Here is a 27491-nt window from a genome sequence, read left to right on the forward strand (position 1 = left end):
AACAAAGGAAATAGAAAAATAAAAAACAATTAGATATTAATATGTGAATATAAAGTAAACATATAAAAATACAATTAGTGCAATTAAAATTACATTTAAAACTCGCCCCTCCCAAAAAGATTCCACCCACAATCTCTTCAGCAGCATGCCTTTTATCCTTGCCCATATGCCTAATAGCACAGGAAGTCTTTACCTGCTTGCAAAAGGCCAGCAGGGATGGGGCCATCCTGGTCTCTCTTGAGAGGGAGTTTCACCATCTGTGAGCAGCCACCGAAATGCCCTCCCTCTTCTTCCCATCAAACACACTTGAGCAGGTGGTGGAACAGAGAGAAAGCCCTCCTGAGAGGATCATAGATGTCTGACAGGTTCATAGACAGAGATATGGTCCTTCAGATACCTTGATTCTGAGCCAAGAGGTAAATTCCCCCTCAATAATCTCCCATACCTTCTACCCGTAGCATCTCAAAATGCCTGTTTGTTTCCCCCCGAGTCCCTCTCTAAATGGAAACCGGAAGTGATATTATATCACTTCCTGTTACCATTTCAAAAAGAACTTACACAAAAACATCCTTAATACTTATATTTTTATTTATTTGGGTAGCTATTTCTGTGTAGTTTTTAGAGAAAAATCAAGCCATTTTAAAAAAGAGAGAGTTGAAGGATTTATATGCAGGTTGTCAGTGGGGTTCAAGGGCCATGAAAGTGGTGCTCAGGAGCTACGTTTAATAGAGCATTTAAGTTTAGCAAGATAAGTCTTTTGATAGGAAGTATACCTCAAGAAAGTATGCACACCAACTTTGATTGCTCTAACTGCAATATAGAAATCAGTTAGTGTTCCACCATTGTTTGATACTCCTCCTTCCTAGCATGTCTCATAGACAACCCTTCATCACACTGCCTTGTTACTTTGGGTCTTTATATTTGAGGATATGATTGACTGGAAACCTTGGAATGCTCTCTGCTGTTCTAAGCATTCCAAACTCCCCAGTTTGATTTGACATAATGCTATACTGTTGTTTTTCTGGAGACAGATCACAGAAGAAAATTTCTCAAAGTGGAATCATTTGGGATTTGTTTTGTCTCTTTTGTAAGTGATTTGACTTGAGATTTGTCATGAGAACTTTTCTGAAACATAAGCTCATTGTATCAATATTTCATTTCAAATGGCATGAGAAATTTTGTACACTCCAGGGCTTTTAATGATCCATTCTTAATGGGAATTTCAAGGTTAATAAAACTGACTATGGCTCTTTCCTGTGGAGATTAGGACCTGATCATCTGGCAACTGTGAATGCAGTTTGGCACTGCCATTCAAATATTCTGAAATTATGACTACATAGTTTAAATATGCAGGTGGTTGAATCAGATGAGAAGAGCATGTTTCTATTACTATACAAAACATTTTCTTTCTGTTCCAGAACTCTCTCGAATTGGGCATATGAATTTGATAAGTGGGCTCCTTCTGTAGTTAAGGTCTCATATAAGGCAAGTACTGTTGCTCAGATTTTCATTTCAAATGTCAATCAAAACTTTGCCAGGAGAGAAGAATGAGTCAGCTGAAAGTTCAAGATAAAGCACTTTATCAGAAATGCAGAAGAAGTAAGGTGTTAAATATTCCCACTGGATGTCGTTCACAGACAGCGTTGATATAATACAAGTCAGGGATGAGCAATTAACATGTAGCTAGGCCATGCAAGCATAGGTATCACCACATTACTATTTTTGGCCACAACTACATGGTTATAAAAGGAATGGGTGGGTCTTGGGATGGATAGGTGAATTGCCACATTTGGAGTGGTTTTCAGTTTGGTGCAAAAAACATACCTTTAGTTTTCAGTTGGAGGATTACCAAATGGGTCTAGTGCAGGCATGGGCAAACTTCCTAACTTGGGGGCTGCATAGTTGACCAAGAGTCTCCTCTCTGCCCTTTCTTCCCCTTCCTCTTCTCTTCTGGAGGCAGAAAGTGAAAGAAATATGGAAAATGTTTGGACCCCAAGAAGGTTGGTCTTGGTCAAGATGAGATGGTGGATGGGAGAGAAAAGGTGTATCCATTAGACCCTGTATTGCCTACTCCTGATATAGAATCCTAGAATCCCAGAGCTGGAAGTGACCCCCAAGGGACATCCAGTCCATCCTCCTGCCATGCAGGAAGGCACAATCAAAGCACTCCCAATAGACAGCCTCTGCATAAAAGCCTCCAAAGAAGGAGATTCCACCACACTCCGGGGAAGCCTATGCCACTCTCCAACAGCTCTTACTCTCAGGAAGTTCTTCCTAAACTTTTCCATTGAATCTCTTTCCCTGCCATTTGAACTCATTGCTCCATTGTGCCCTGGTCTTTAGCGCAGCAGAAACTCAGTTTGTCCCCTCCTCCTTAATGGGACAGCTTTTTAAATCTTGAAACATGGTTCTCATGTTCCCTTTCTATCTTCTCTTCTCCCAGCTAAACATCCCACAGGAGGAAAGGAGGAAAGAAAAAGAGAAGGGAGGGAGGAAGAGAAGGGTGGAAGGGAATGTAGGGAGACAGGGAGGGAGGGAGGAAAGAGAAAAGGAAGGAAAGACAAAAGGGAAAGAAGGAAGGAGAAAGAGAAGGAAGGAGGGAGGAAAGTGGGAAGAAAGGAAGGACAAAGGAGTGGAAGGGAAGGAGAAAAGAGGTAAGGAAGAAAGGGAGAGAGAGCAAAGGAGAAAGAAAAGATAGGATGGTGAGAGAAGAGCCTGAGAAAAGAGCCCAAGGGACCGCATCCGGCCCCTGGGCCTGGGTTTGCCCATACCTGGTCTAGTAGCTACAGAAGTTGGGTTTATGGGCTTCATTTCCTCCAACTGAGATACAGGGAGAAAGATTACAGTGGGGGGGGGGAGTATTTAGTCAGATACCAATTGTACAAGTTCTCCCACTTAAAAAGAAGAGAGGCCTGTAATTGACATAGGTAGACCTCAACTATGAGAGACAACATGAGAAAACACATCCAGAAAATCACATTGTCTGATTTTTCATGAATTTATTTGCAAATTATGGTGGGAAATAAGAATTTGGTCACCAACAAACAAGCAAGATTTCTGGGTCTCACAGACCTGTAACTTCTTGAATAGGCTCCTCTGTCCTCCACTCATTACCTGTAGTAATGGCACCTATTTGAACTTGTTATCAGTTTAAAAGACATCTTTCCATGATCTCAAGCAGTCACACTCCAAACTCCACTATGGTGAAGACCAAAGAGCTGTCCAAGGACACCAGAAACAAAATTGTAGCCCTACACCAGACTGGGAAGACTGAATCTGCAATAGGCAAGCAGTTTGGTGTGAAGAAATCAACGGTGGGAGCAATAATTAGAAAATGGAAGAGAGACAAGACTACCGAGAATCTCCCTCGATCTGGGGCTCCACGCAAGATCTCACCCCATGGGGTCAAAATGATCACAAGAACGGTGAGCAAAAATCCCAGAACCACACGGGGGAACCTAGTGAATGACTTGCAGGGAACTGGGACCAGTGTTACAAAGGCTACCATCAGTAACACACTACACCGCCAGGGACTCAGATCCTGCAGTGCCAAATGTGTCCCCCTGCTTAAGCCAATATATGTCCGGGCCCGACTGAAGTTTGCTAGAGAGCATTTGGATGATCCAGAAGAGTATTGGGAGAATGTCATATGGTCAGATAAAGCCAAAGTAGAACTGCTTGGCAGAAACACAACTTGTCGTGTTTGGAGGAGAAAGAATGCAGAGTTGCATCCAAAGAACACCATCCCTACTGTGAAGCATGGGGGTGGCAACATCATGCTTTGGGGCTGTTTCTCTGCAAAGGGACCAGGGCGACTGATCCGTATGCATGAAAGAATAAATGGGGCCATGTATCGTATGATTTGGAGTGCAACCTTGTGAGGACTTACAGAAAACGTTTGACTTCTGTCATTTCCAATAAAGGATATATAACAAGGTATTGAGATGAACATTTGTTATTGACCAAATACTTATTATCCACCATAATTTGCAAATAAATTTGTGAAAAATCAGACAATGTGATTTTCTGGATGTGTTTTCTCATGTTGTCTCTCATAGTTGAGGTCTACCTATGATGTCAATTACAGGCCTCTCATCTTTTTAAATGGGAGAACTTGTACAATTGGTATCTGACTAAATACTTTTTCCCCCCACTGTAGTTTTCCATTGCTTGAAGTTCTCTTGCCCCAGCAGGTATAGAGGAGATGTCAATAAGTCACTTGGTATCAAGTAAAGCTTGTATAACTATCGTTACTGACTTAAATGAGTGGAGGATGCAAGATTCAGAGGCCACATATGAACCCTCAAAAGCATTTGTGTGGGCCTCAGAAATAGTCCCTGCATCCTCTGACATTACCCACTATTGTTTTAAACAACCCTTAAGAAAATGTTTCCCCTAGGCTCAAAATACTTTCTCCTTGGTCAATCGTGCTAACCTCCCTACTCCCTTGTTTGTCTATTTCCTTCCAATCAGTGACTGCTGTTATTAGGCTGATGCTTGAAAGAATACTTCAGTGCTACCCAGGGCTGGCCCTAGGTAATTTTCAAGTGTAAGCGAAAAGAATTTTGGCACCCCTCCCCCCAAAACCAATTACTGAAAAATAAAAGCGTTGGATAAGTGAAAATGTTGGATAATAAGGAGGGATTGAGGAAAAGCCTATTAAACATCAAATTACATTATGATTTTACAAATTAAGCACCAAAACATCATGTTTTACAACAAATCAACAGAAAACGCAGTTCAATACATGGTAATGTTATGTAGGAATTACTGTATTTGCGAATTTAGCACCAAACATTGAGCTGGGATATAGGGCAGTGTGGACTCAGATAACCCAGTTCAAAGCAGATATTGTGGGTTATTCTGCTTTGATATTCTGGGTTATATAGCTGTGTGGAAGAGCAGAGAAGGTCCTTCCACACAGCCATATAACCCAGAATATCAAGGCAGATAATTAAAAGGCCACCGAAAGGGAATCTGGCCCCTGGTATTAAAAAAAACTCTAAAACCAGGACAGTAAATAAAAAACAACACCCTGAAAACGGGAAAGCGAGACAGGAAAAAATCAGGGCCAGCTAACACCTCCCAATCAAGGATGCCCCCAGGAAGGAAGCAGACAGGCTTTGAATCTGCAAGACCATTAAATCAAGCTGGCCAACTGCAACATTCACACTAGCCTCAAACAGACAAGAGCTCTTTCTCCCACCCTGGATATATAAACCCCACTTACATAGCTTCCAACAGACTTCACAACCTCTGAGGATGCCTGCCATAGGTGTGGGTTAAGGCGGGCCTGGCCTCAGAGGCGGGCCTGCCCTGGGCCAGGCCCCAAAGGTTGCCACAGGCCTGAAGGCAGGCCCAGGTGGGCCCGAAGGCGCGCTCAGGCATGCTCAAAGGTGGGCCCAGGCCGAAGGTGAGCAGAGCAACCCTAGGAGGAGGAGGCAGGGTGCACGCACACGCATGCGCACGCACGTGGGCGCACTCAATTGCGCCCCCTAGAGAATGGCGCCACAGGCAACTGCCTAATTTGCCTCACGGTTGAACCGCCCCTGATACTACCTCATTCCTTCCCTCAAGTGCTGTCTGCTTTCATAAACTTTCTGCTTTCAACCCCTCCTTTTGTGCCTCTTCCACTTCGTTTTCACGTTCCTATCTTTTTAGTGCAGGCTTTCCTTTGCAGCTTGTCTCCAAACTGCTTGCCTGCCTCTGAGCTCTTTGCTTCCCCAGTCTCTTAGGCATCCCACAGAGTTGTTCTCATCCCTAATGCCCAGGGAAAGTTTTAATTCTAGCCTCCACTTTCCTTTCCCCTAATCTGGACTAGAGACAGTTTGGCCACTTACAATTTGCAATGTTCATTAAAATGCTCCAACAGTATCATGGCCGCAGACTCAGCATGGCATAGAAAATATAGTAAAATAAGTAGTGCTTAGTTTATCTATCTATTTATTTATTTATTTTGTTTTTTTAGGGCTCTCCAGCTGCAAGGCGGGCATTTGTACCTCAGCTTCGAAGTGGAAAATTTAATGTTTTGCTCACTACATATGAATACATCATCAAAGATAAGCACATTCTTGCAAAAGTGAGGTTTGCTCTTCATATATGCTCTTTAAATTGTGCTTGAATTGTTGGATTCATGATATACTGTCTTATTGGGCAATTTATTTTCCAAAGCAGCCTATAATAATGTTTAATATATAACAGGCCCAGCATGGTGTAGCGGTTTGAGCATTGGGCTAGTACTCTGTGGGACAAGGTTTTGAATCTGTGCTCAGCCCTGGAAACCTGTTGGGTGCCTTGGACAAGTTATACTCCCTCCAGTCTCCAAAGAGAATGGGGCAGTGGCAAACCTATTCTAAACAAATCTTCCAAAGAAAACCCTATAATTGGGCTGCCAGAAATGACTGGAAGGCATTCAGCAACAAGAGCAATATCAGTATAGTCATAATTGCACCAAAGCCATCAGTAACATTGAGAAAGCACTCAGCCATCAGAGATCACAACAACACCATAGTACTACCAGAATATGCTGCTATGCTATTTTTCATGACACCTTTGAAAATAATTTATTATAGATTAATACTGTATTCATGCTGCTTTCCTTCTTTCAAAGCTAACTAAAAGACGTTTATGAATATTTGAAAACAATGTTAAAGCATTCTTACTTACTTACTTAGGCGATCCCTCATAGTTCGAGGACGATTGTCTTCCATCTTTGGTGTTTTGGGGGTGTGTCCGTAGGTGGCTGAAGAGACCTATTCTTGATCTGCATGTCCTCACTGCGTGAGGACATTGGTTTCCAGGTGGAAGGCGGTCCCGGTCAGGGTTGGCTTGACAGTCCTTCCTCTTGGCACGTTTCTCCCTTAAGCCCTCCATTCGTGCCTCTTCGAACTCCGCAGCATTGCTGGTCACAGCTGACCTCCAATTAGAGCACTCAAGGGCCAGGGCTTCCCAGTTCGCAGTGTCTATGCCACAGTTTTTAAGGTTGACTTTAAGCCCATCTTTAAATCTCTTTTCCTGCCCACCAACATTACGTTTCCCGTTCTTGAGTTCGGAGTAGAGCAACTGCTTTGGGAGATGATGATCGGGCATTCGGACAACGTGGCCAGTCCAGTGGAGTTGATGGCGTAGGAACATTGCATCAATGCTGGTGGTCTTTGCTTCTTCAAGCACGCTGACATTTGTCCGCCTGTCTTCCCAAGAGATTTGCAGGATTTTTCTGAGACAGTGCTGGTGGAAACGCTCTAGGAGTTGAGTGTGACGTCTTTAGACCGTCCACGTTTCGCAGGCGTAGAGCAGGGTTGGGAGGACAATGGCTTTGTAAACAATCACCTTGGTCTCTCTCCGGATGTCCCGATCATCAAACACTCTCTGCTTCATTCTGAAAAATGCTGCACTTGCAGAACTCAGGCGGTGTTGTATTTCAGTGTTCATGTTGATTTTTGTGGAGAGATGGCTGCCAAGGTAGTGGGAGTGAGATGTTCAGTGAGAGGCCGAGCTTCTCGTATGCTTCTGCGAAGGTGTTTAGAGTGGCTTGTAGGTCTTCTTCTGAGTGTGCACAGACTACGTTATCATCGGCATATTGGAGTTTTATAACAGATGTTGTGGTGACCTTGGTTTTGGTTTTCAGTCTGCTGAGGTTAAATAGCTTGCCATCTGTCCGATAGATGATTTCCACACCGGTAGGAAGCTTCCCATCGACAAGGTGAAGTATCATAGCGATGAAGAAGGAAAATAAGGTAGGGGCAATAACACATCCCTGCTTGACACCTGATTCCACCTTAAATGGGTCACTCTGGGAGCCGTTGCTGTCCAAGACTGTTGCCATCATGTCATCATGGAGAAGCAGCAGATGTTCACAAATTTGTCAGGACACCCGATTTTTTGGAGGATGGTCCAGAGAGTGCTGCGATTCACTGTGTCGAATGTCTTTGCAAGGTCAATGAATGCCATGTACAGAAGTTGGTTTTGTTCCCTGCATTTTTCTTGGAGCTGTTGTGCAGTGAAGATCATGTCCACTGTTCTTCTGGAGGGACGGAAGCCGTTCTGGGATTCTGGGAGCGTGTCTTCTGAAACAGGGAGAAGGCAACCCTGCGAGGATTTTCCCAGCAGAGGTTAGAAGGGAGATACCATGATAGTTCCCACGGTCTGTTCTATCCCCTTTCTTGAAAAGGGTGATGATGGTGGCATCCTTGAAGTCTCCTGGGATTTTCTCGGTCACCCACACCTTTTCAATGAGCTGGTGGAGTTGTTGTATCAGCTCAGGTCCACCCTCTTTGAAGATTTCAGCAGGGATCCCATCAGATCTACTGGCTTTGTTGTTTTTTTGTTGGCTGATGGCATTGCTGATTTCTTCCAAACTAGGACAACCTGGTTTGTTGTTGTGGGATTTGTGAGAGGGCCTCTTCGGCCACATTGGAGCTGCGATTCAGCAGGTTCTGGTAGTGCTCTTTCCAACGTAGTGCAATTGATGATTTGTCCTTCAGAAGTTTGGTTCCATCTGATGAGCGTAGAGGCTGTATGCCATGGTTTCTTGGTCTGTAGATAATCTTTGTGGCTTTGAAAAATCCCTGAGCATCATGGGTGTCTCAAAGTGTTAGATTTCTTCAGCCTTCTTTGTCCACCAGATGTTCTTGAGTTCTCTGGTCCTTCTTTGGACCTCAGCTTTTGCACTGGCATAGATTTTTTCTTAGCAGCACAGTTGGTGTCTCTCTGCCATATTTGGAAGGCTTTCCTTTTGTTATCGATTAGCTGTTGGATCTCTTTGTTGTTGTCGTCAAAGCAGTCTTGATGTTTCTTAGTTTGGTATTCAAAGGTTTCTTCACAAGTTGTGATGATGGAGGTCTTCAGTTTGTTGCAATGTTCCTCAACATTTTCGGGGTGTTCTATGGGTAGATGATCTTTGAGTGTTCTTTGGAGAAGGGCTCGTTTGGAGGGCTCATGAAGGGCTTGGGTGTTTATTTTGCGCCTTGTTTTTCTTCCTTGGTGTCTGTGTTTGGGGATGATCTTGATAGCCATCATGGATCAGATTTACCTGTGGTCTGTCCAGCAGTCATCGGCACCTGTCATGGCTCTTGTGAGAAGCACATCGCGGCGGACTCTGGCACGTGTAATAACATAGTCCAAGAGGTTCCAATGCTTTGACCGGGGGTGCTTCCATGATGTCTTGAGCTTGTTTTTCTGGCGGAAGAGCGTGTTGCAAATAGCATCTGATGGTACTCATTTGAAACTCTATGCCCCACCCTTTCAAGTGGTAAGAGTCTCATCCATGGGTGGTGCGTGGTTGCAGAGATACAGTGATTTCAAATCAGGTCCATCTTTTTGAAACAATTTATATAACAGCACTAAATAACATAGGGAGTTGTCCTTTTGTTCTTTTAAGCAGTGATGTAGCAAAGGGAGTTAGACTTTGCTTTCAGTTATTAAACATCTGAACCAATCATGTCAGTTATGTCAAAGTCTTTTCTGAAGCAATTTAAAGGCTCAGGCAAATTTGTCCTTCATTAAGAGAAATTAGAGCACTTGCATGTAATGAATGAGAGGGAAGGAGAAGGGTATGGAAGGAAATGTGTGATAGAAGAAATTGCACAGAGTTCAAAAGGCACATGGCAGTAACAGATTTTCTCAGCCCACATGCCAGCTGCTTTCCATAGTTCACCAGTTTCAGCTTCAGTTGAGTGGGTAGGAGATGTTCCTTCTGTTCTGTAGGCTGTAGTCATTTTGAAGCAATATCTCAGAAGATATTTATTTTATTTCTTGACAGCTCATCCACGGTTTTGTAACCGCAACTAAATTAAAAGAGTGCTTGCATTAGGCTGATCACTAGTTTGAAGCACAAAATATGATATACTTTACACATTTTGCAGTCACCTTCTATTCACTTGGGCTAGGGGTACAGGATCTCTACAAAAACGAATAACAATCCATTTAAAAATGCTATTTTTTAACCTGAGAGAACACCTCTCTAGGAATAGTTAGCTTCTCCAGAACATTTCTATGATCAATAGCTGCAGGAAGTTGACCATGCTATCACATTGGAGGACCTGGAGGTACCTAGAGAGATGTTTTCTCTAGGAATCTAGATCCTCCAGCATGACTTATATAGATGTTTGTCATAAAGTTGTACTGGAGGACCTAGCAATTCTTAGAGAGCACATTTTAATCAAATGCATGACTACTCAAATCTTCAAATGCTAAACCTGCAAATGTTTAAGGCCCATCTGTATTTCTCTAGAGCAGGCACCCTGAAACTATGACCCTCTAGCTGTTTGGCCTCCAACTCCCAGAAGCCTAGCCAGATTGTTCAGTGGTCAGGGATTCTGGGAGTTGGAGGCCCAAGAGCTGGAGGGCCACAGTTTAAGGATGTCTGCTCTAGAGACTCTGTGAAGAGAGACGATACTGTAAATTAGTGGTATAAATCTTTCACATGTTCAAATGATTTCTAGTATGGCAGCCTATCTACATCCCAAATGATCTATTTATTGTAAGGGCCTATAATTCAGAGCCGTGCACGAGAAGGGATTCTCTGCGGACTCTTAATACAGATCCTATCCTCCATCTTCAGATCCGTTGGAAATACATGATTGTTGATGAAGGCCACCGGATGAAGAACCACCACTGCAAACTGACCCAGGTCCTGAACACACACTACATAGCTCCACGGCGTTTGCTTCTGACTGGGACCCCACTACAGAATAAGCTCCCAGAACTGTGGGCTCTGCTTAATTTCCTCCTTCCAACTATCTTCAAAAGTTGTAGCACATTTGAACAGTGGTTTAATGCTCCATTTGCCATGACTGGAGAAAAGGTAAACATGGGAATGGTTCAGTGTTTTTCAGCCCGTTTCTGGAACTGAGTTCTGTAGCAACTGCCCTAGAATTGCATCCTATCAACAGCAGTGCCAGGCACTTTAATTTCAATCTCTTCTATTGGCTAGAAGTTTCTTCCGTTGTTACAGATTTACTGTAATTTGTGAGAATCAACAGGATGAACCCTGGGCTTTGCCACTGTTAAATTTATGTGAAAGCAGCAAAAAGTGTAGTGATTTGAGTTTTGGACTAAGACTCTGAAGATCAGATTCATGCTCAGCCATGGAAACCCACTGGGTGAATTTGAGAGGAAAGCAATAGCAAGCCTCCTCTGAACAGATCTGAACAGATCTTACCAAGAAAACCCCATGACATGCCTTGTTTTCAAATGGAATTGAATACGATTCCCATTATTTTAAAAGTGCAAGGGAAACAGCTTTTTGCTTTAAAAGCATTTAAAAATATTATTTTATTTGTGTGGCAAGTTCAGTAACAGCAGAGCCTGGCATGTAAACTTCCTCCAACTCGTTGAAGTGATCTGACTTTGGTCTAATGTTAAATGTACTAATTATTCTATTTAGAAGGCAAAGGTTTAAACAATCCTTTTTTTAAATTATAAAGAGAGAGTTCTCCTGATAGAGTAATCAGGCCAAAATATATAACATTTGCCAACACACATGCCTAAATGTTAGACCGTTTTCTGGATATATTTGACTTGCTGATTCTAAAAATGGCACCAGTTTCCTACTATCAGCTCTTGTTTTTGAGATACAAAACATATGGAATCTATCAGTCGCCCTGTTCTCACCCATAGAAAGCCATGATAACCATATCTCAGAAACTAGAGATGATCCGGTCTGTCCAATGCAATTTTCTGAATCAGTGTCCCAAATAACTCCAGGAAGAAGAAAATATATTTTTGGATGGGCTGTGTAATCAAGTCATTTTTCCTGCCACTTCGTGCCTAAAGCATATGTGGAATGTAAAGATCTTGTTTACTGCTATTATGGGAGATGTAGCACCACACACTCATGGATATATTCCATAATTTATTTAGAAATGGTAAAGATGTTTAAAATTGTACCATTTCTCAAGAAGCAGCCTTACAGGTTTCAGAAATTGCAAAATTTTGAAAGCAAAATCTGCCTCCGTTAAATATAGCATTGATAAGTAAAACTTTCCAATCATCAGTGGTGATTTAGTTAAAAATCTGTAGGCTTGTCTCTGAGTTATCAGCTTATGTGATTCTAAGCAGAAAAATAATTGATAGGGAGAAAAGTTTTATGTTTAATTCCTTCATCACCTGTGGTATTTCCTATGGCTAGCACATGCACCTCTGATTCAGTGCCAGCATGTCTGGAAAGCCAGTAGCCAGACGGGAATTGCAAGAGTAAAGACATCGGGGCCGGAAATAATTAAATATTATCCTTTAGTCAACTTAACTTCTCTCTGCTGTTAGTCATGTCTTATTCAGCTCTTTCTGTCTTTTTAATAAAGCTGCTGCCAAATGTCTAATTTAGATCTTGAAATTTCAACATTTTATTAGGTTTATTTCACTTATACAGTATACCTATTTTTACTATTTGGTCATGTTGTGAGTAATAATAATAATAATTTTATTTCTTACCCACCTCTCCCCATAGCTTGAGGTGGGTTTCAACATACCTGAAAACACATAATCATCTTAAACATTCTATAAAATACACATATTAACACATATTTCTATAAAATACATATTAAAATACACAGAATCAAGATTAAAACTCAAGACGCAGAAGAGATAGGTTTTCAGGTGTGTTTTAAATAAATAGCACGCTAATAAAATGACACGTTTTTAGGTTTTCTATATTAAAAATATTTTGCCAAATTATATTAGAGAATTCATATTATGCCATGACATTATAAGTTATAGAACTTAGCTTTGATGGAAAAACCTTCATGATAATTAACAGCAACAAAATTACTATCAAGCGTAAGGCCATTTTTAAAGTATCTAATTCCTCCCATTGAATTGTAATGGATCTTTAGCCCTATCATCTTCCTTGGTCATTTTTGGAATGATACTTGAACAAAGTAGTTGGTGGTTTTGTAACTCCTTTGGTGCATTATGTGTTTATACTTTAAAAATAAACAAACAACTGATTTCATAGTCTTTTCTGTGCAGTGTTTCATCAAAATTGAAGTTAAAAAAAAACAAGTAATGTTTCCCATACATCTCTGTGTTGTTAAAACCAGGTTGATTTGAATGAAGAAGAAACAATTCTCATTATTCGTCGTTTGCACAAAGTATTGCGTCCTTTCCTGCTAAGAAGATTAAAGAAGGAGGTCGAAGCACAGCTGCCTGAAAAAGTAAGGCATGCGAGGCAGATAGTACCCAAACTACCTCTCTTGCTAATGGAAGATTGTGTTAACTGTAAACTGTCCTGTGGTGTTTGATAACTACTAATTGTATGTTTTCAAAAGGTTGTTGGAGGTCTTGAGTTTTTTTCTTTTCTCTCCACCCATAACAGGTAGAATATGTGATTAAATGTGATATGTCTGCGTTGCAAAGGGTACTTTATAGACATATGCAGGCCAAAGGAGTACTGCTTACAGATGGGTCTGAAAAAGACAAAAAGGTTTGGTTGACCGTTTTTTCGCTTTAAATGTACAATAAAGATGGGCATATCTCTGGTAGATCTGTTCCTTAAACATGTTATAGTCTTCTTGGTGAAATTATTACTACTGCATATGATTTTGGTGGTGGGTGGGAGGGAAAGCTTCAGTTCTTTGCTGTAAGATGATGTTAAAGCTATTTGAAGCTTTATTTGCAGAAAGTTTCCTACTTGTGATACAGTAGAGTCTCACTTATCCATCATAAACGGGCCGGCAGAACATTGGATAAGCGAATATGGTGGATAATAAGGAGGGACTAAGGAAAAGCCTATTCAACATCAAATTTGGTTATGATTTTACAAATTAGGCACCAAAACATCATGTTATACACCAAATTTGACAGAAAAAGTAGTTCAATACGTAGTAATGCTATATAATAATTACTGTATTTACGAATTTAGCACCAAAATATCACAATATATTGAAAACATTGACTACAAAAACATTGACTACTGCTTTGGATAATCCAGAACATTGGATAAGCGAATGTTGGATAAGTGAGACTACTGTAGTTATATTTTCACTCTTTTTTCCTCTCTAAGGCCTCTTCCACACAGCTGTATAAAATTCACATTGAACTAGATTATACGTGGACTTTATTAGTGTGGAAGCAGGTATTATGGATTATCTGCCTTGATATTCTGGGTTATATGGCTGTGTGGAAGGGCCCTAAGAGATTCTTTTTTGTAGTGATGTTTTCCTGTAAGTGCTACACTATAACATAGTTACTTTAGGAGCTTTGTGAGATATGAATGTTTGCAAGCTTTAACTATGTTTAATGTCAATTTAACTGAAGAAATAAAGAAAAAAACAATAATGCTAGGAAATGAGTTGTGTCATACCTTATAAAGGTTTAGTTGATATCATCAACTAATGTGCTCAGGTAGAAATTCTTGAATTGTACTCTCTAATTCTTGCAGGGCAAAGGTGGTACAAAAACACTGATGAACACTATTATGCAGCTGAGGAAGATCTGCAACCATCCTTACATGTTTCAGCACATTGAGGTAAAGAAGCAAAAACATGTGGCTAATCCATTTTCAGCCTGTATATAGTAAGTGACTGAAATCAACTAAGAGTGAAAATGATGGATCAGAAGTATCAATGCCTGGATTAATAGCACAGCACAACAAAAATATTTTTTTTCTTGGTATCTTGGGTTTTAGATATAGTTATCATGACTTTCTATGGGCAAGCAGATGACAGCTGGTATATGGCATATGTACTGTATTTCTAAAACTAGAGCTGATAGGGGGAAACTGGTGCCATTTTTGGAATCAGCAAGCCCAATATACCTAGAAACAGGTCCAATATTTGAGGCAACATAATGTGTGTTGGCTAGTGTTATTCTTCAAGATATTTTGAGTGTGGGGTGCTTTGTGGATGGTAGACTAATCCACTATTTCTCAGATCTTTGGAATTCTGCCCCATTTCACAATTCCGCCAGATCTCAATCTGCTCAAATATTTAAAATTGTTCATAACATCATAAATCCAACCCATCCAGTCAAAGATATGGCCAGTCATGATATTAAAGCAGAGACCTTTCAGAGCTACTTCATAAATAAGATCAATCTGCTTCGCGAAGGGCTACCTCCCACAGAGGACACATTGAGGGAACTAGAAGCTTTCTGGCCATCTAGTGACAAACTTCTAGAACTTTTGTGCCATTAGAAATGGAAGATCTGGAAAAGACTCTAGCTGCAGCAAGACCAACTACCTGCTCCCTTGACCATTGCCCCTCCCGGTTGGTTAAGGAGTGCTGGGAGGGACTACAAGATCCCTTAAGGAACATCATTAACAGCTCCTTGGAACAAGGAATTTTCCCAGAGTGTCTTAAGAAGCAGTGGTTCACCCTCTTCTGAAAAAACCAACTGTAGATGCTGCCATACCTAGTAGCAACCGCCCAGTTTCAAACTTTCCGTTTTTGAGCAAGGTGATTGAACGGACAGTGGCGGAACAACTACAGCAATTCTTAGATGAGACTGCTGGCTTAGACCCCTTTCAATCAGGCTTTCGTTCAGGTCATGGGACAGAGACCGTCTTGGTAGCTATTACTGACGAAATTCGTCGTCAGTTAGACCGGGGCGGATCAGCGCTATTGGTACTCTTGGACCTTACCGCTGCATTCGACACGATGGACCATGTGGACCAATGGACTGATCCATTGATTGGCTATGTCTGGTGTACGAGGTTTAGCTTTTAAATGGTTCAATTCGTTTCTCCAGGACCGGAGACAGAGGGTGGAGTGGTTAGGCCAAAGCTCTGACAGCTCCTGCCTTTGCTGTGGAGTTCCCCAGGGTGCTATCCTTTCGCCCTACGTCCCACCACTTGCTGGACTAGTGCGGAGCTTTGGCATAGAGTGCTACCAGTATGCAGATGATACTCAGCTACTCTTGCGTCTCGAACCTGGGACAACCATGATTCCTGAGAGCTTTAAGCTGTGTTTGGAAGCAATGATGAGTTGGCTGCGAGCGAGTAGACTAAAAGTGAATCCCGCAAAAACTGAGATACTCTGGCCCGGCCAGCCACCAGAGTTAATCCAGTCACTGCCTGATTTTGATGGGGAAGTTCTGGTTATGTCTGCTACTGTTAAAGCCTTGGGGTTGTGTTGGAATCATCGCTGACAATGGAGGCCCAGATCACTGCCATAAGTAAGCAGGCCTTTTTTCATCTTTGCCAGGCAAGGAAATTGGCATCCTACATTTCGACAGAAGCATTGGCAACGGTAATCCATGCAACAGTCACCACTAGGTTGGATTATTGTAATGCCTTATATGCCGGCCTTCCAAAGACAAAAACCCAGAAGATCCAAATGGTCCAAGGCTGCTAGCGGGATCATCTATAAGATCCCATATTACACCGATTCTGAAACAACTGCATTGGCTACCAATAGAACATCAGATCTCTTACAAGATACTGATCTTGACATTTAGAGCTCGAAATGGCCAAGGACCATTATATCTTAGGGACCGCCTCATTCCTTTTTTTCATCAGTGGTCACCTCAATCCTCCCAGGAAAATCTCCTATACATACTGGGCCCTAGGGAGGTATACCTGGAAGCTACAAGGCGTAGAGCCTTTTCGACCTATGCTCCAATTCTGTGGAACTCATCGCCTCCATATGTTAGAGCAATGTCGGAGTTGCGACCTTTTGTAAAAGCGCTCAAGACTTGGCTGTTTGGTTGTGCATTTAAGTAAATCGGATCTAATTTGCCAAATAGTCACTGTTGAATGTTTTTATGTTGAATGTTTTTATATGGTGGAATGATATTTTAAATTGTAAGTCGCTCGGAGCACTGGTGGAGAGCGACTAATTAAGAAATAAAGTGAAGTGAAGTGAATTCACTCTGAGCTCTGGTATCTTACACCCCCACCTATCTACTGGACAGCTTTGTTGCATGTATATTGGTCCTGTTGCTATCCATAAAAAAGTATAATTTGAGACAAGTGTACATAAGGAATACTTTGGTAGGAATGTAGTAGACACGCTTTGCATGTGGAAGATCCCAGGTTCAAGACCTGGCATCTCTAGGTGGAGCTGAAAAACACTTCTCTCTGAAACACTTCTGTCAGTGTGGATAGAAGTTGGCCCAGCAGCAAGTTGGTCCAGCAACTTCACTTAGCAGCTTCCTTGTGTTTTTATGGTCTTCCTGGCATATGATCTCTGAAAATCACAGGCCTATCTCTAGACTGGTACTTCCGCAGGCAGGTCAAAACCTTCTTCTGCCAGCAGGCATTTGGGGAAGGATAAGAGGCAGGCTTTGGGGAGATGGGGATGGGATTGTGGAGGGGGCAGTGAGGTTTAAAGGCTATTTTAAATGTATTTGTTGGATTTTAATCTGTTTTTACCACACTGTAACTATTTAATTGTTTTTTTTAACTTTTGTATTGCACTTTTTAAACTTGATTAAGTGTGGGATTGTTAGCCTTGGGCAGAAAGTCAAGATATAAATGAAGATGATAATAATAATTCTTCTCAAAATCTGTTCTGGGATGAAAGGAATACCCAGCTGCTATTGCCAGAGCTTCCAGGTCTTTCCCTTTCCCTGCCCCACAATCTTGGTTCACTGCATAATTTGAGAAGCTGGTTTAACTATTTAGGTACTTAATGGACGGATTTAAGGCAGTTTTTATGGAACATGATATATACTACATTAATTATGATTGTATGTTGCAGTGTTACTGCATTTGTTTCCAAAGCAATTCTATAGTGTAGTCCCTCCTGACAAATAATATTTACAATTGTAGCACTTGATCTGGTTAGTTCATCTTTATACTTGTTTTCATATATTTGTTGCAGGAATCCTTTTCTGAGCACTTAGGCTTCACTGGAGGCATTGTGCAAGGGTAAGTTGGCCACATGTTGGGCTACAGACTTTTCTTGGTAATCTCTGACAATTGAATGCTGACTTGCATGATGTAGCAGGAAATTTGTATTGTACGCCTCCAGATTCTTGCTGTGTTAGAGCCCTGTTCTGTAATCTTTTGGAATTACTTTATCAGAGTATGCAAACCATACTAATGGGGTGCATTCATTACAAAATAATGAATGTAAGTTTTAACTTATTTTAATTGGTCCTGCCTGGCACTTTATAAAATCATACTGAATTAACTCACCCATTATAATACCCATAGCCTGCCTCGCACTTTAATTAGCTTAGATCCCTGTACCCATGCTGCTCCTGCACCCTTTGCACTTTACAACTGCATTTGCACTTTGTATTGTTGGAGGGGGGTGGGGGAGGCTGGAGGGTTATGGGGACTGCAGGGTGGGGGAAGGGAATGGGTGGGAAAGGATGCCAACTGTTAATGGAAAATTAGGAAATCAAATAACTTTGGACCAGAGGAAGCGATAGGGAGAGGACAGCGTAATAGGGGAGGGGTTGTTCCCGTGGGTGGGGAGCCCCTATAGAGGTGGTGTCTGGGAGGGGGAGGTACAGGAAAGGGAGACCTAATCATTTAATTCAGCCTAGGGTTTCGGAAAGGACATTAATAGTTCCAAAACAGTCTCCTGACACAGTTAATCTGGGTAACCAGGATGGTGGTCCCTCCAGATTAAATGTGGTGCTGTTCAGTGCCAGGTCTGTAAATGGGAAGACATATTTCATCCAAGATCTTCTCTTGGATGAACATGTAGACCTGGCATGTATAACAGAGACCTGGCTGGACAAGACGGGAGGGGTTAATTTTACCCAGTTTTACGCCAGGCTACTCCATACAGCACCAACCAAGATCTAGAGAGTGGGGAGGTGGGGTTGCAGTGGTCTATAAGGATTCCATCCCCCTGACCAGGTGCCCAGTCCTGCAGTCAACCATGTTCGAAGGTGTTCACCTGAGGGTAGGAGACCGGGACAGATTAGGGATTCTGTTAGTGTACCATCCACCCCACTGCACTACAGTCTCCCTGCCTGAGCTAGCCGAGGTGGTCTTGGGCCTGGTGTTGGAGTCCCAGTGGCCTATAGTGCTGTGGAACTTCAATGTCCATGCCGAGACCAATCTTTCAGGTGCGGCTCAGGACTTCATGGCCTCCATGACAACCATGGGGCTGTCCCAATTAAGCAACAGGCCCTACTCACAGTGCTGGACACACACTGGACTTGGTCTTCTGTCAAGGATAGGAGAAAGGTGGCAGTGTGGAGTAGCTGACCACCGCTCTGTTGCCATGGTCTGACCATCACCTGATCAGGTTTAGACTTACCATGCCCCCTAACATCTGCAGGGGTGGAGGAACTATTAAAATGGTGCGCCCCAGGAGGCTTATGGATCCAGAAGGATTCCTGACAGCTCTTGGGGATTTTCCCGCCTTCTCTGTAGGTGATCCTGTCGATGCTCTGGTCTCTCTCTAGAATGGGGAGATTAGTAGGGCAACAGACATGATTGCTGCAGAATGCCCCCTCTCGAGTAACTGAGCTAAACCAGGCCCTTGGTTCACTGAGGAGCTGGCAGCAATGAAGGGAAAGAAGAGGGAACTAGAGTGTGTGTGGTGATCAGAGCACAGCTAATCAGACCGAACACGGCTATGTTCCTATCTTAGGACATATGCCGCGGCAATTAAAGCCGCAAGGAAAGCCCACCTTGCGGCCAACATTGTGTCTGCAAAGAACCGTCTGGCGGCGCTGTTCCATGTTGTCAGAGGGTTGTTAAATCCCACCACACAAGGGGGGGATCCCTGATAACTCGGCAGCCCGCTGTGAAGCATTTGCTCGGTTCTTTGTAGACAAAGTCGCTCTGATCTGGAGTGTATTACTCCTCTGTTATGCCAGCTCCACTGGCTGCCGATTAGCTACCAAGCACAATTAGAAGTGCTGGCTTTAGCCTATAAAGCTCTAAACAGTTCTGGCCGAGCTTACTTGTCTGAATGTGTCTCCTATTGTGCCAAATTGCTATGTGTGTGTGTAAAGAAATCCTTGCAAAGATATTTGCAGATCTCTGCAAAAGAGCTCAGCTTTGCAGAGAGCTAAACCACGCCTAAGACAATGTATCTGTTTCTGGCAGGTGGCTGAAATTGTCAGTTGGGATTTGAGCTTGCTGGGAGAGCACAGGAAAAAGAAGGCTCTCTAATAGCTACGGTCAAGTAGCTGATTTAATATGCTATGCTGTATATATTGATGCTGATTGATTAGTTATTGATCTTATGCAACTACATGGACATTGTATGATTGCAGAACTGTTTTGTATTTCAACTCTACAAGCAAGAGTAAAGTTTCCTTTGTTCATTTCATTTCCTCTGCCTGGCCTGAGTCTTTTGCACATGGTGTTAACTGGACGCTACTGATTCCGCTATACTCTCACCTGGTAACATCTCCCGCCATAAGGTCTTCAGGGGAGGCCCTGCTTTCGGTCCCGCCAGCCTCACAGGTGCAGCTGGCAGGGACAAGAGACAGGGCCTTTTCAGTGGTGGCTCCCCACTTATGGAACGCCCTCCCAAGTGAAATCAGACAGGCTCCCTCTCTCCTATCCTTCCGTAAAAGAGTTAAGACTTGGCTGTGGGACCAGGCCTTTGAACAATAATAGCAGCATCAGCTAAAACTATATGCCTCAGGACACAATGACAGACCCGGTTTGGACTCGCTACACTCCTAAATGTATATTTATATGTATATTTTATGATTGTTATAATGTAACCAATTTTTTTAACTGAATGAAATGTTATTGTAATTTTTATATGTTTGTTCATACTGTAAGCCGCCCTGAGTCCCCTATTGGGTGAGAAGGGTGGGGTAGAAATACTGTAATAAATAAATTAATAAAATAATGGGCAAATCACCGGGGGGTTTCCAGCTTTTCCTTGCAAACCTTAGATGAAGTGTTAGTTATATTCTCTTCCTACCTTGTTCATTCATAACAAGAAGATCCAGTAGGCTTTACCTATCTATCTCAGAATTTGTCCCATAATTCACTAAACACATACATGACTTTTGTGACAAAATGTCAGAGCAGCAGATAGGTCAGTGTGAAAAGGTGACCAACAAGATGGAATGTTTGAAAACTATGGTTTTCCTCCTCATGCCCAATCCAGACTTGACCTGTACCGTGCTTCAGGAAAGTTTGAACTCCTGGACCGGATTCTTCCCAAGTTACGAGCCACCAACCACAAGGTGCTACTGTTTTGTCAGATGACCTCCCTCATGACCATAATGGAAGACTATTTTGCTTACCGTGGCTTCAAATACCTCAGGCTAGATGGTGAGTTTGATATTAAGGCTTACAACATTGTACTTAATTGGCTTATACTCAAATGCACTCAATCTTTCATATAATATACCTTTGGATATTTAAAGATGGTTCATTTAAAGATGGCATCACATTTCAGACTTCCCTTCTCCAAGCTAATCATGCTAATTTCCTGAAGATGGAATAAAATGAAACTATTACTTTCTTTTGCCTGGGCGCTATAATCCTGCTGATACAGCCTAGAACTGCATCGGCTTTTGGGCTGCTTCATCACGCTGTCTACTAAAACCCCACACCCTTGTCCTGATTGCTTCTTATTGTACTGTAATGTAGATGCGGTTGGTCTTCTCCTCTTTCCTTGTTGGCCTCCATGCATTTCAATCAGTCTCTTTTATGGCCTCCTCTACAAGTTTGCAAGTGATTTTTCCTACAGGCCTCTTACCACTTCACTGAAAAGGAAGAATGGTGTCTCGTGTTAAAAACTGGGGAGAGCAAATTAGTAGATGACGGATGGCAGAGGGAAATCAAAGAAAGGCTTGCCTTGGGAAGGCCTGGCTGTGATTCCACATGTTCAACAAAGGGACAGTAAGAGTAGTTTTTACTGATCCAGCCAAGTGATTCCCAAAGTTATTTAGTGCTTGTAGGCAACACAAATCTGCTCCTTGGTCCCCTATTTTGATGATGGTGATGGAGGGTGGGTAGTGTAGTATTTGGAAGGCTTAATTGCTTCAAGACTTTCTGCTATTTCATTAGAAGCCCATGTCCACTATGGATTTGTGGCTGTTGTTTTTAGAAACAGTATTGATTGATACCTTATTCTGTATATGGGAGAAGAGATTGAGAGAATATGTTTCTTCGGTGAGGCTACATTGAGGCCTCAGATGTATTCTGTGGGAATTTTTCCTGTATCAGGTTGATACTTTTGGGGTATTCTCTTGGAAACCTTTCAGCAGTCCTGTCTCCTCTGACAACATACATTGCCGCACAAATGTATCATTATATTTGAAGGGTGCATTCATTTAAAAAAACAATAGCCTCTGATCACAGTATAATTTCTTGTTCGGATTTCAGAATGGAAGCCAGACTGTTTCGGTGACTTACGTTTCTTGGTTAACTACACAATTCCATGCTTTCCCCCTCCATCCTTCAAGTAATATAGGGTTCGATCCCCAGTTTATCCTTTTATCATGAAAACAATACTGTTGATTCCACAGGCAGCCTGTTCCCCTGCATGGAGCTGGAGCTGATAGAGGGAGCTCATCTGCGCTCTCCCCGGGTGGGATTCAAACCTGGCAGCTTTCAGATCAGCAACCCAACCTTCAAGTCACAAGGCTTTAATCCACTACGCCACTAGGGGCTCCACCTGTTTCAGATGTTTAGCTAGATATGTTGCTTCTTAACAATAATTGTTTTAGTGCATGTACATCTTACGTGTCACTCTTCAAGCATGCTAGGACTATCTTTTTTCATATATTTACTTTTACATTCTTCACTGTGGACTTGTTTCTCACCGAGTGGCACAAGCCCAATTCTCTCCAGTTATCTCTCCAGTGTTGGTTCTGAGGCAAGATCAAGCTTTGTTTCCCACTTATTCATTTCCCTTGTGAACTGATGCTAACAGACTTTGGGATATCCTCTGTAGTTGACATGCAAATAAAATATTTGTAGCAAAAAGGAAAATTCTATTTTCTCTGGACTTTTTAAGGGACCACTAAAGCAGAAGATCGTGGCATGCTGCTGAAAACCTTCAATGAGCCGGGCTCTGAATATTTCATTTTTCTGCTGAGCACTCGAGCAGGTGGCTTAGGACTAAACTTGCAGTCTGCTGATACTGTGATCATTTTTGACAGTGACTGGAATCCTCACCAGGTAACAAATAAATATTTTACTGAGTTTCAGAAATAATCATTTTGAAACCAAACATTAAGGTGGAAGTTGAGTGTGGGGAGATAATGGTAAAATAGCAGTATTCATATTTATTGTGTTAATACAAAAGGTTATTTGTGTTTCTTGCTCTGATTGGTCAAGATTAATTGATTACACAGCCCAACAAAAACTAATCTTGATATATTGGTTTTTAGGCCTGTTGCTGCGATTTTTTGTGGCACTGATTGAGAAAATGTTTGTTGTGGCCCTTATTGAAAAAAAATATGACATGGGCTGATAGTTTATCTAATACTCAACATCAAGTGCTTGCTACAGTTTGGCTCCCATCAGTGATAGGATGATTTTTTTTCTTTCCATAGTAATTTATTACATGCTTTTAGATGTTTCCTTTTTTCTCAGGCATCCATGATAGGTTGTTATTAAATAGAGAAGAATTATCTCAGCCTTCAGGAGTTGGTGGTATGAACTCTCTTTGCCTGAGCTCTGTCTTCCCTCAAGCACAGATCTTCAGCATCCCTGGGGAACATGTGGAGAAATCACCAGTTGGCTAAGAAATCTGGTGCCCACTAGTTTCTTCAGACAGTCGTTCCCATAAATCTGGTCATTGGCTATGCTGTCAAGGGCTGAGTTCACTTGTAGACCATGGCATGTTTCTTATCCTTGATCAAGAGAAATCGGAATTACAGCAGGCATATTTTTTACATTTTTTATGGATGGTCACCCACCTTTTCTTATAAATATTAACTTGCCCTTTAATTGTTAATTAAAACTCTGACTTTAATTACAAACAAAACTTAAATGATCTCTGCATGAAACTAGGTAAACTTGCTAATTAAAGCAACACCTCACAATGGGGAATTGCGCCCAGAGAACCTAGGGGGCATCTAGTGTGATTTGTAAGCTCTTAGTAAATATAGTTTATCTGCTATAAAATCAGCTGCATCCTTAGATTTTTTTTCTCTTATAACAGTGGAACACACTAATCTATACAGTGCATGGGTTTCTTGAGGAGGCCTGGAATATCCAGTCCAAAAACAGGGCAAATGACTGAAATGTTGGACTGGGAGTCAGGAGATAATAGGATCTCATCGATATCATTAAGCACAATGGAGGAAAAGTGGAATGAACTAACAATTGTGATAGCTTCTAAATTGCTCAATGACTTGTAGTATAGCTATGATAAGACATTTGCCATTTAAAATTGATCTCAGGATAGGATCATAGAATGATAGAGGTGGAAGAGACCACATGGGCCATCCAGTCCAATCCCTGCCATGCAGGAAAAGCACAATCAAAGTATCCCTGACAGATGGCCATCAAGCCTATGTTTAAAAGCCTCCAAAGAGGGATGTTTACTTTCATCTAGTAAATTAGTACATGCAGCTGGTTTGTAGTGGTGTGCATTTGTATGGAATCGCTGTTCGTTTTGTTTAGTTTCATTCGTTTTGTATCAGTTTTGTATTTGTCCCCATTTCCAAAAATGGGGCGCCTATATGAATAGAATTTTCATTTGGCTTACAAAAAAAACCCCAAAATTTCAGACCACTGGCTGTAATGGGAGGGCTTCCAAGGCTCCCCCCCCCCCCCCGGCTTGGTTTTTGCGCTAGAGGGGTGGAAATCACCACACATGGAGGGCATTTCGACCCCTTTTAGCCTACCAACTTTTAAAATGTTTGGGTCTTCCACAGAGTACTATTGTTATTAATAATATTATTATTAATACCCATTGGAACACATCAGCTGTCATGGGGAAGTAGACTTCTCTCAGACTAAGCTTAGGGTCCCAGAATAACTATTGCTATTATTATTATTATGAGTAACAACAACAACAACAATTCTTTATTGATTAGTCACTTTTGACCATATCAAAACATGTAAAACATATTATTATTATTATTATTATCATCATCATCCATTAGTACACATCAGATGTCATGGGGTAGCAGCCCTCTCTCAGACTCAGCTTAGGGTCCCAGAATAACTATTGTTACTAATATTAATATTAACACCCTTGGGTACAAATCAGCTGTAATGGGAAAGCAGCCCTCTGTCAGTACCTGTTTATTGTTATGGAGCTGAAACAAAAGGAAAATGAAAGCAAGTACTGTGTGGCTTTCATTTTCGTGTTGACTGTCTTTTTCTACGAAAATGTCATCATTAATTTTGTGTAGACGAATGGTCGAAATGAAACGAACGCACAAAATAAACATATATCGCACACATCCCTACTGGTTTGCAAACTGACCTAAGTTCGTTTTAACAGCATTACTATGACACAAATGTTTGGAGCCCACTTTAAAAATGGATCCCTAAAGCCATGTTTGAATACAGAGTGGATGCTGGTTCTGAAAAGCCTGTAGACTAATAGTTAAAACAGCTTTCACCCTCAGACACCTTAGTGCCAGGAGACTTCCTTTCTGAAATTGCTGCCTCCTAACACCAGTCACAAAATCCCTAAGGGTGCATCTGCAATGTGGAATTAATACAGTCAAATACCATTTTTAACTGCCATAGCTCAGTGCTATGGGATCTTGGGAGTTGCTTATTTGTGTTTCATTGATTGCCTGTTGTGTTTTAGATTTGTGTGTTTAATTGTTGTTGATTTTCTATTTTATTTGATTGTATTCTAATAGGTTGGAAGCTGCTATGGTCCCTTCGTGGGAGAAAAGTGGGAAATAAATAAAGATTTATATCTTTATTTATGCTGCGACATCAGCACTCTTGAGCAGAAAAGACTAAACCTATGACTGCAACTCCCAAAATTCCATAGTTTTGAGTCATGGTAATTAAAGTGGTGTCAAGCTACATTAATTCTACAGTGTGGATGCACCCTAAGTCAGAAATCCAGCAATGGTGAATATCCATCCAGGAAAACTTAATCTACTAAAGTCCAGCCAGCCCAATCCTTTCTACATGCTATCTTTAAAAGCAAAGGCACATTTAAATTCAGTCCTGATTGTTCTATGAACAATTGAAAGCATTTGTGTTTTTTGCCTCTTTCTCAGGACTTGCAAGCCCAGGATCGTGCTCATCGGATTGGGCAGCAAAATGAAGTCCGTGTGCTGCGCCTCTGTACTGTGAACAGTGTGGAAGAAAAGATCCTTGCTGCAGCCAAGTATAAGCTGAATGTAGACCAGAAGGTTATCCAGGCTGGCATGTTCGATCAGAAATCCTCCAGCCATGAAAGAAGAGCTTTCCTTCAGGCAATCTTAGAACATGAGGAACAGGACGAGGTAAGAGACAGTGGAGGTTTGCTTTCTCCTCCTCCTCCGGTGTGTTGCCGATGAATGCCTGGCTCCTTGCCCTGTGTGACACTGATGCAAGAGACTGTGGGCTGGAAGGAAATGGTATGAACTCTTGTCATCCCAGAAAGTGAATTTGAGTGTCAGTAAAAGGTGTTGGGTTTGGCAGCCCTGGAGACTGAAGCCCTCTATCTATCCACAGACCAGATACAGCACGGGCAGCGGCAGTGGCAGCGCAAGCTTTCCCCACACTGCCTCAACCCTGTGCCTCAACTCCGACTTGGAGGAGCCACCTTTAAAGGTGAGAGGGGTAATTCAGTCACCGCGCCTGTCCAGACCCTTAGCCTTATTGTTTCAGACTGTCAGCTTGGATGGTGAGTTTCTGCCATGTGGATAACTGTCCACTGAGACCACCTTACTCATTTTCACATGAGTAGCCAAATCAGACATGAAATGGTAAAACTACATTTGATCTCGAGCTCCAATTTATTTATTCATTTATCACATTTATATCCTGCCCTTCTCACCCCACAGGGGACTCAGAGCAGCCTTGCACAAAGGCACAATTTGATACATACAATAAAATCACAAACACATTAAAAAAACTTACAAGTTAAAAACATCTCAACATTAAGATGTTGTAATCCGTAGCTGTTCCAATTATCATTGCACTCTCAAGCACGTGAGCCACCAGATTGTGCCTTTGCCCACACGAGATAAACAGGGGAATCTTGAAATCTTACAGGAGGAAGATGAAGTTCCTGATGACGAAACAGTAAACCAGATGATTGCTCGAAATGAGGAAGAGTTTGATCTTTTTATGGTGAGAATCCTTCTTGTATATCAATCACAGCAGATTTATTTTCCTGAATTCAAACTAATCTAAAAATATTCTAAAACAATATTAAGTAAAAATGTGCATCTGGGTCTGAAAATCAGAGCATGGAGCCTCTTACCAATAGAAAAACATGTAAGAGGAAGAGAGATAGGTGGAGGGAAGCTCCCATACATCGTGAACAAGGGCTCCAGGTTTGTTACCATGTAGTAAGTGTGACATGACCCTGAAAAATATGTCATGATCTTTACTGGTGGAAAATATCTTCAGCTGGTAGTACTGGAGGAAACATCTTGCGTTGCAAACCTCCCCCCGCCCCCCCAGGAATCACACTCCTCTATGCATTGATCGCAAGATTATTTAAAATTTAGTTGAGAATTGTTTGCCACAC

At 41.9% G+C, this 27491-nt stretch overlaps 1 protein-coding gene across 8 annotated transcripts in view; it reads left to right on the top strand.

Annotated features, from left to right (window-relative positions):
- smarca4 (SWI/SNF related, matrix associated, actin dependent regulator of chromatin, subfamily a, member 4) overlaps window positions 1-27491 on the top strand; it is a 103084-nt gene that overhangs the window by 55763 nt on the left and 19830 nt on the right. For 4 of the 8 annotated variants that reach the window (XM_062974067.1, XM_062974064.1, XM_062974066.1 and 1 more), the window contains exons 18-29: window positions 1419-1485; window positions 5969-6079; window positions 10562-10804; window positions 13041-13154; window positions 13316-13423; window positions 14381-14467; window positions 17763-17809; window positions 20982-21148; window positions 22842-23005; window positions 26029-26256; window positions 26468-26566; window positions 27011-27088. In XM_062974067.1, the coding sequence (XP_062830137.1) occupies window positions 1419-1485; window positions 5969-6079; window positions 10562-10804; window positions 13041-13154; window positions 13316-13423; window positions 14381-14467; window positions 17763-17809; window positions 20982-21148; window positions 22842-23005; window positions 26029-26256; window positions 26468-26566; window positions 27011-27088 (1513 nt within the window). The remainder of the gene's footprint in view (window positions 1-1418; window positions 1486-5968; window positions 6080-10561; window positions 10805-13040; window positions 13155-13315; window positions 13424-14380; window positions 14468-17762; window positions 17810-20981; window positions 21149-22841; window positions 23006-26028; window positions 26257-26467; window positions 26567-27010; window positions 27089-27491) is intronic. The other 4 variants (XM_062974070.1, XM_062974068.1, XM_062974069.1 and 1 more) reach the window with 1 other exon arrangement.

This window comes from Anolis carolinensis, chromosome 2, assembly GCF_035594765.1.
Source record: "Anolis carolinensis isolate JA03-04 chromosome 2, rAnoCar3.1.pri, whole genome shotgun sequence".
Classification (NCBI taxonomy): domain Eukaryota; kingdom Metazoa; phylum Chordata; class Lepidosauria; order Squamata; family Dactyloidae; genus Anolis; species Anolis carolinensis.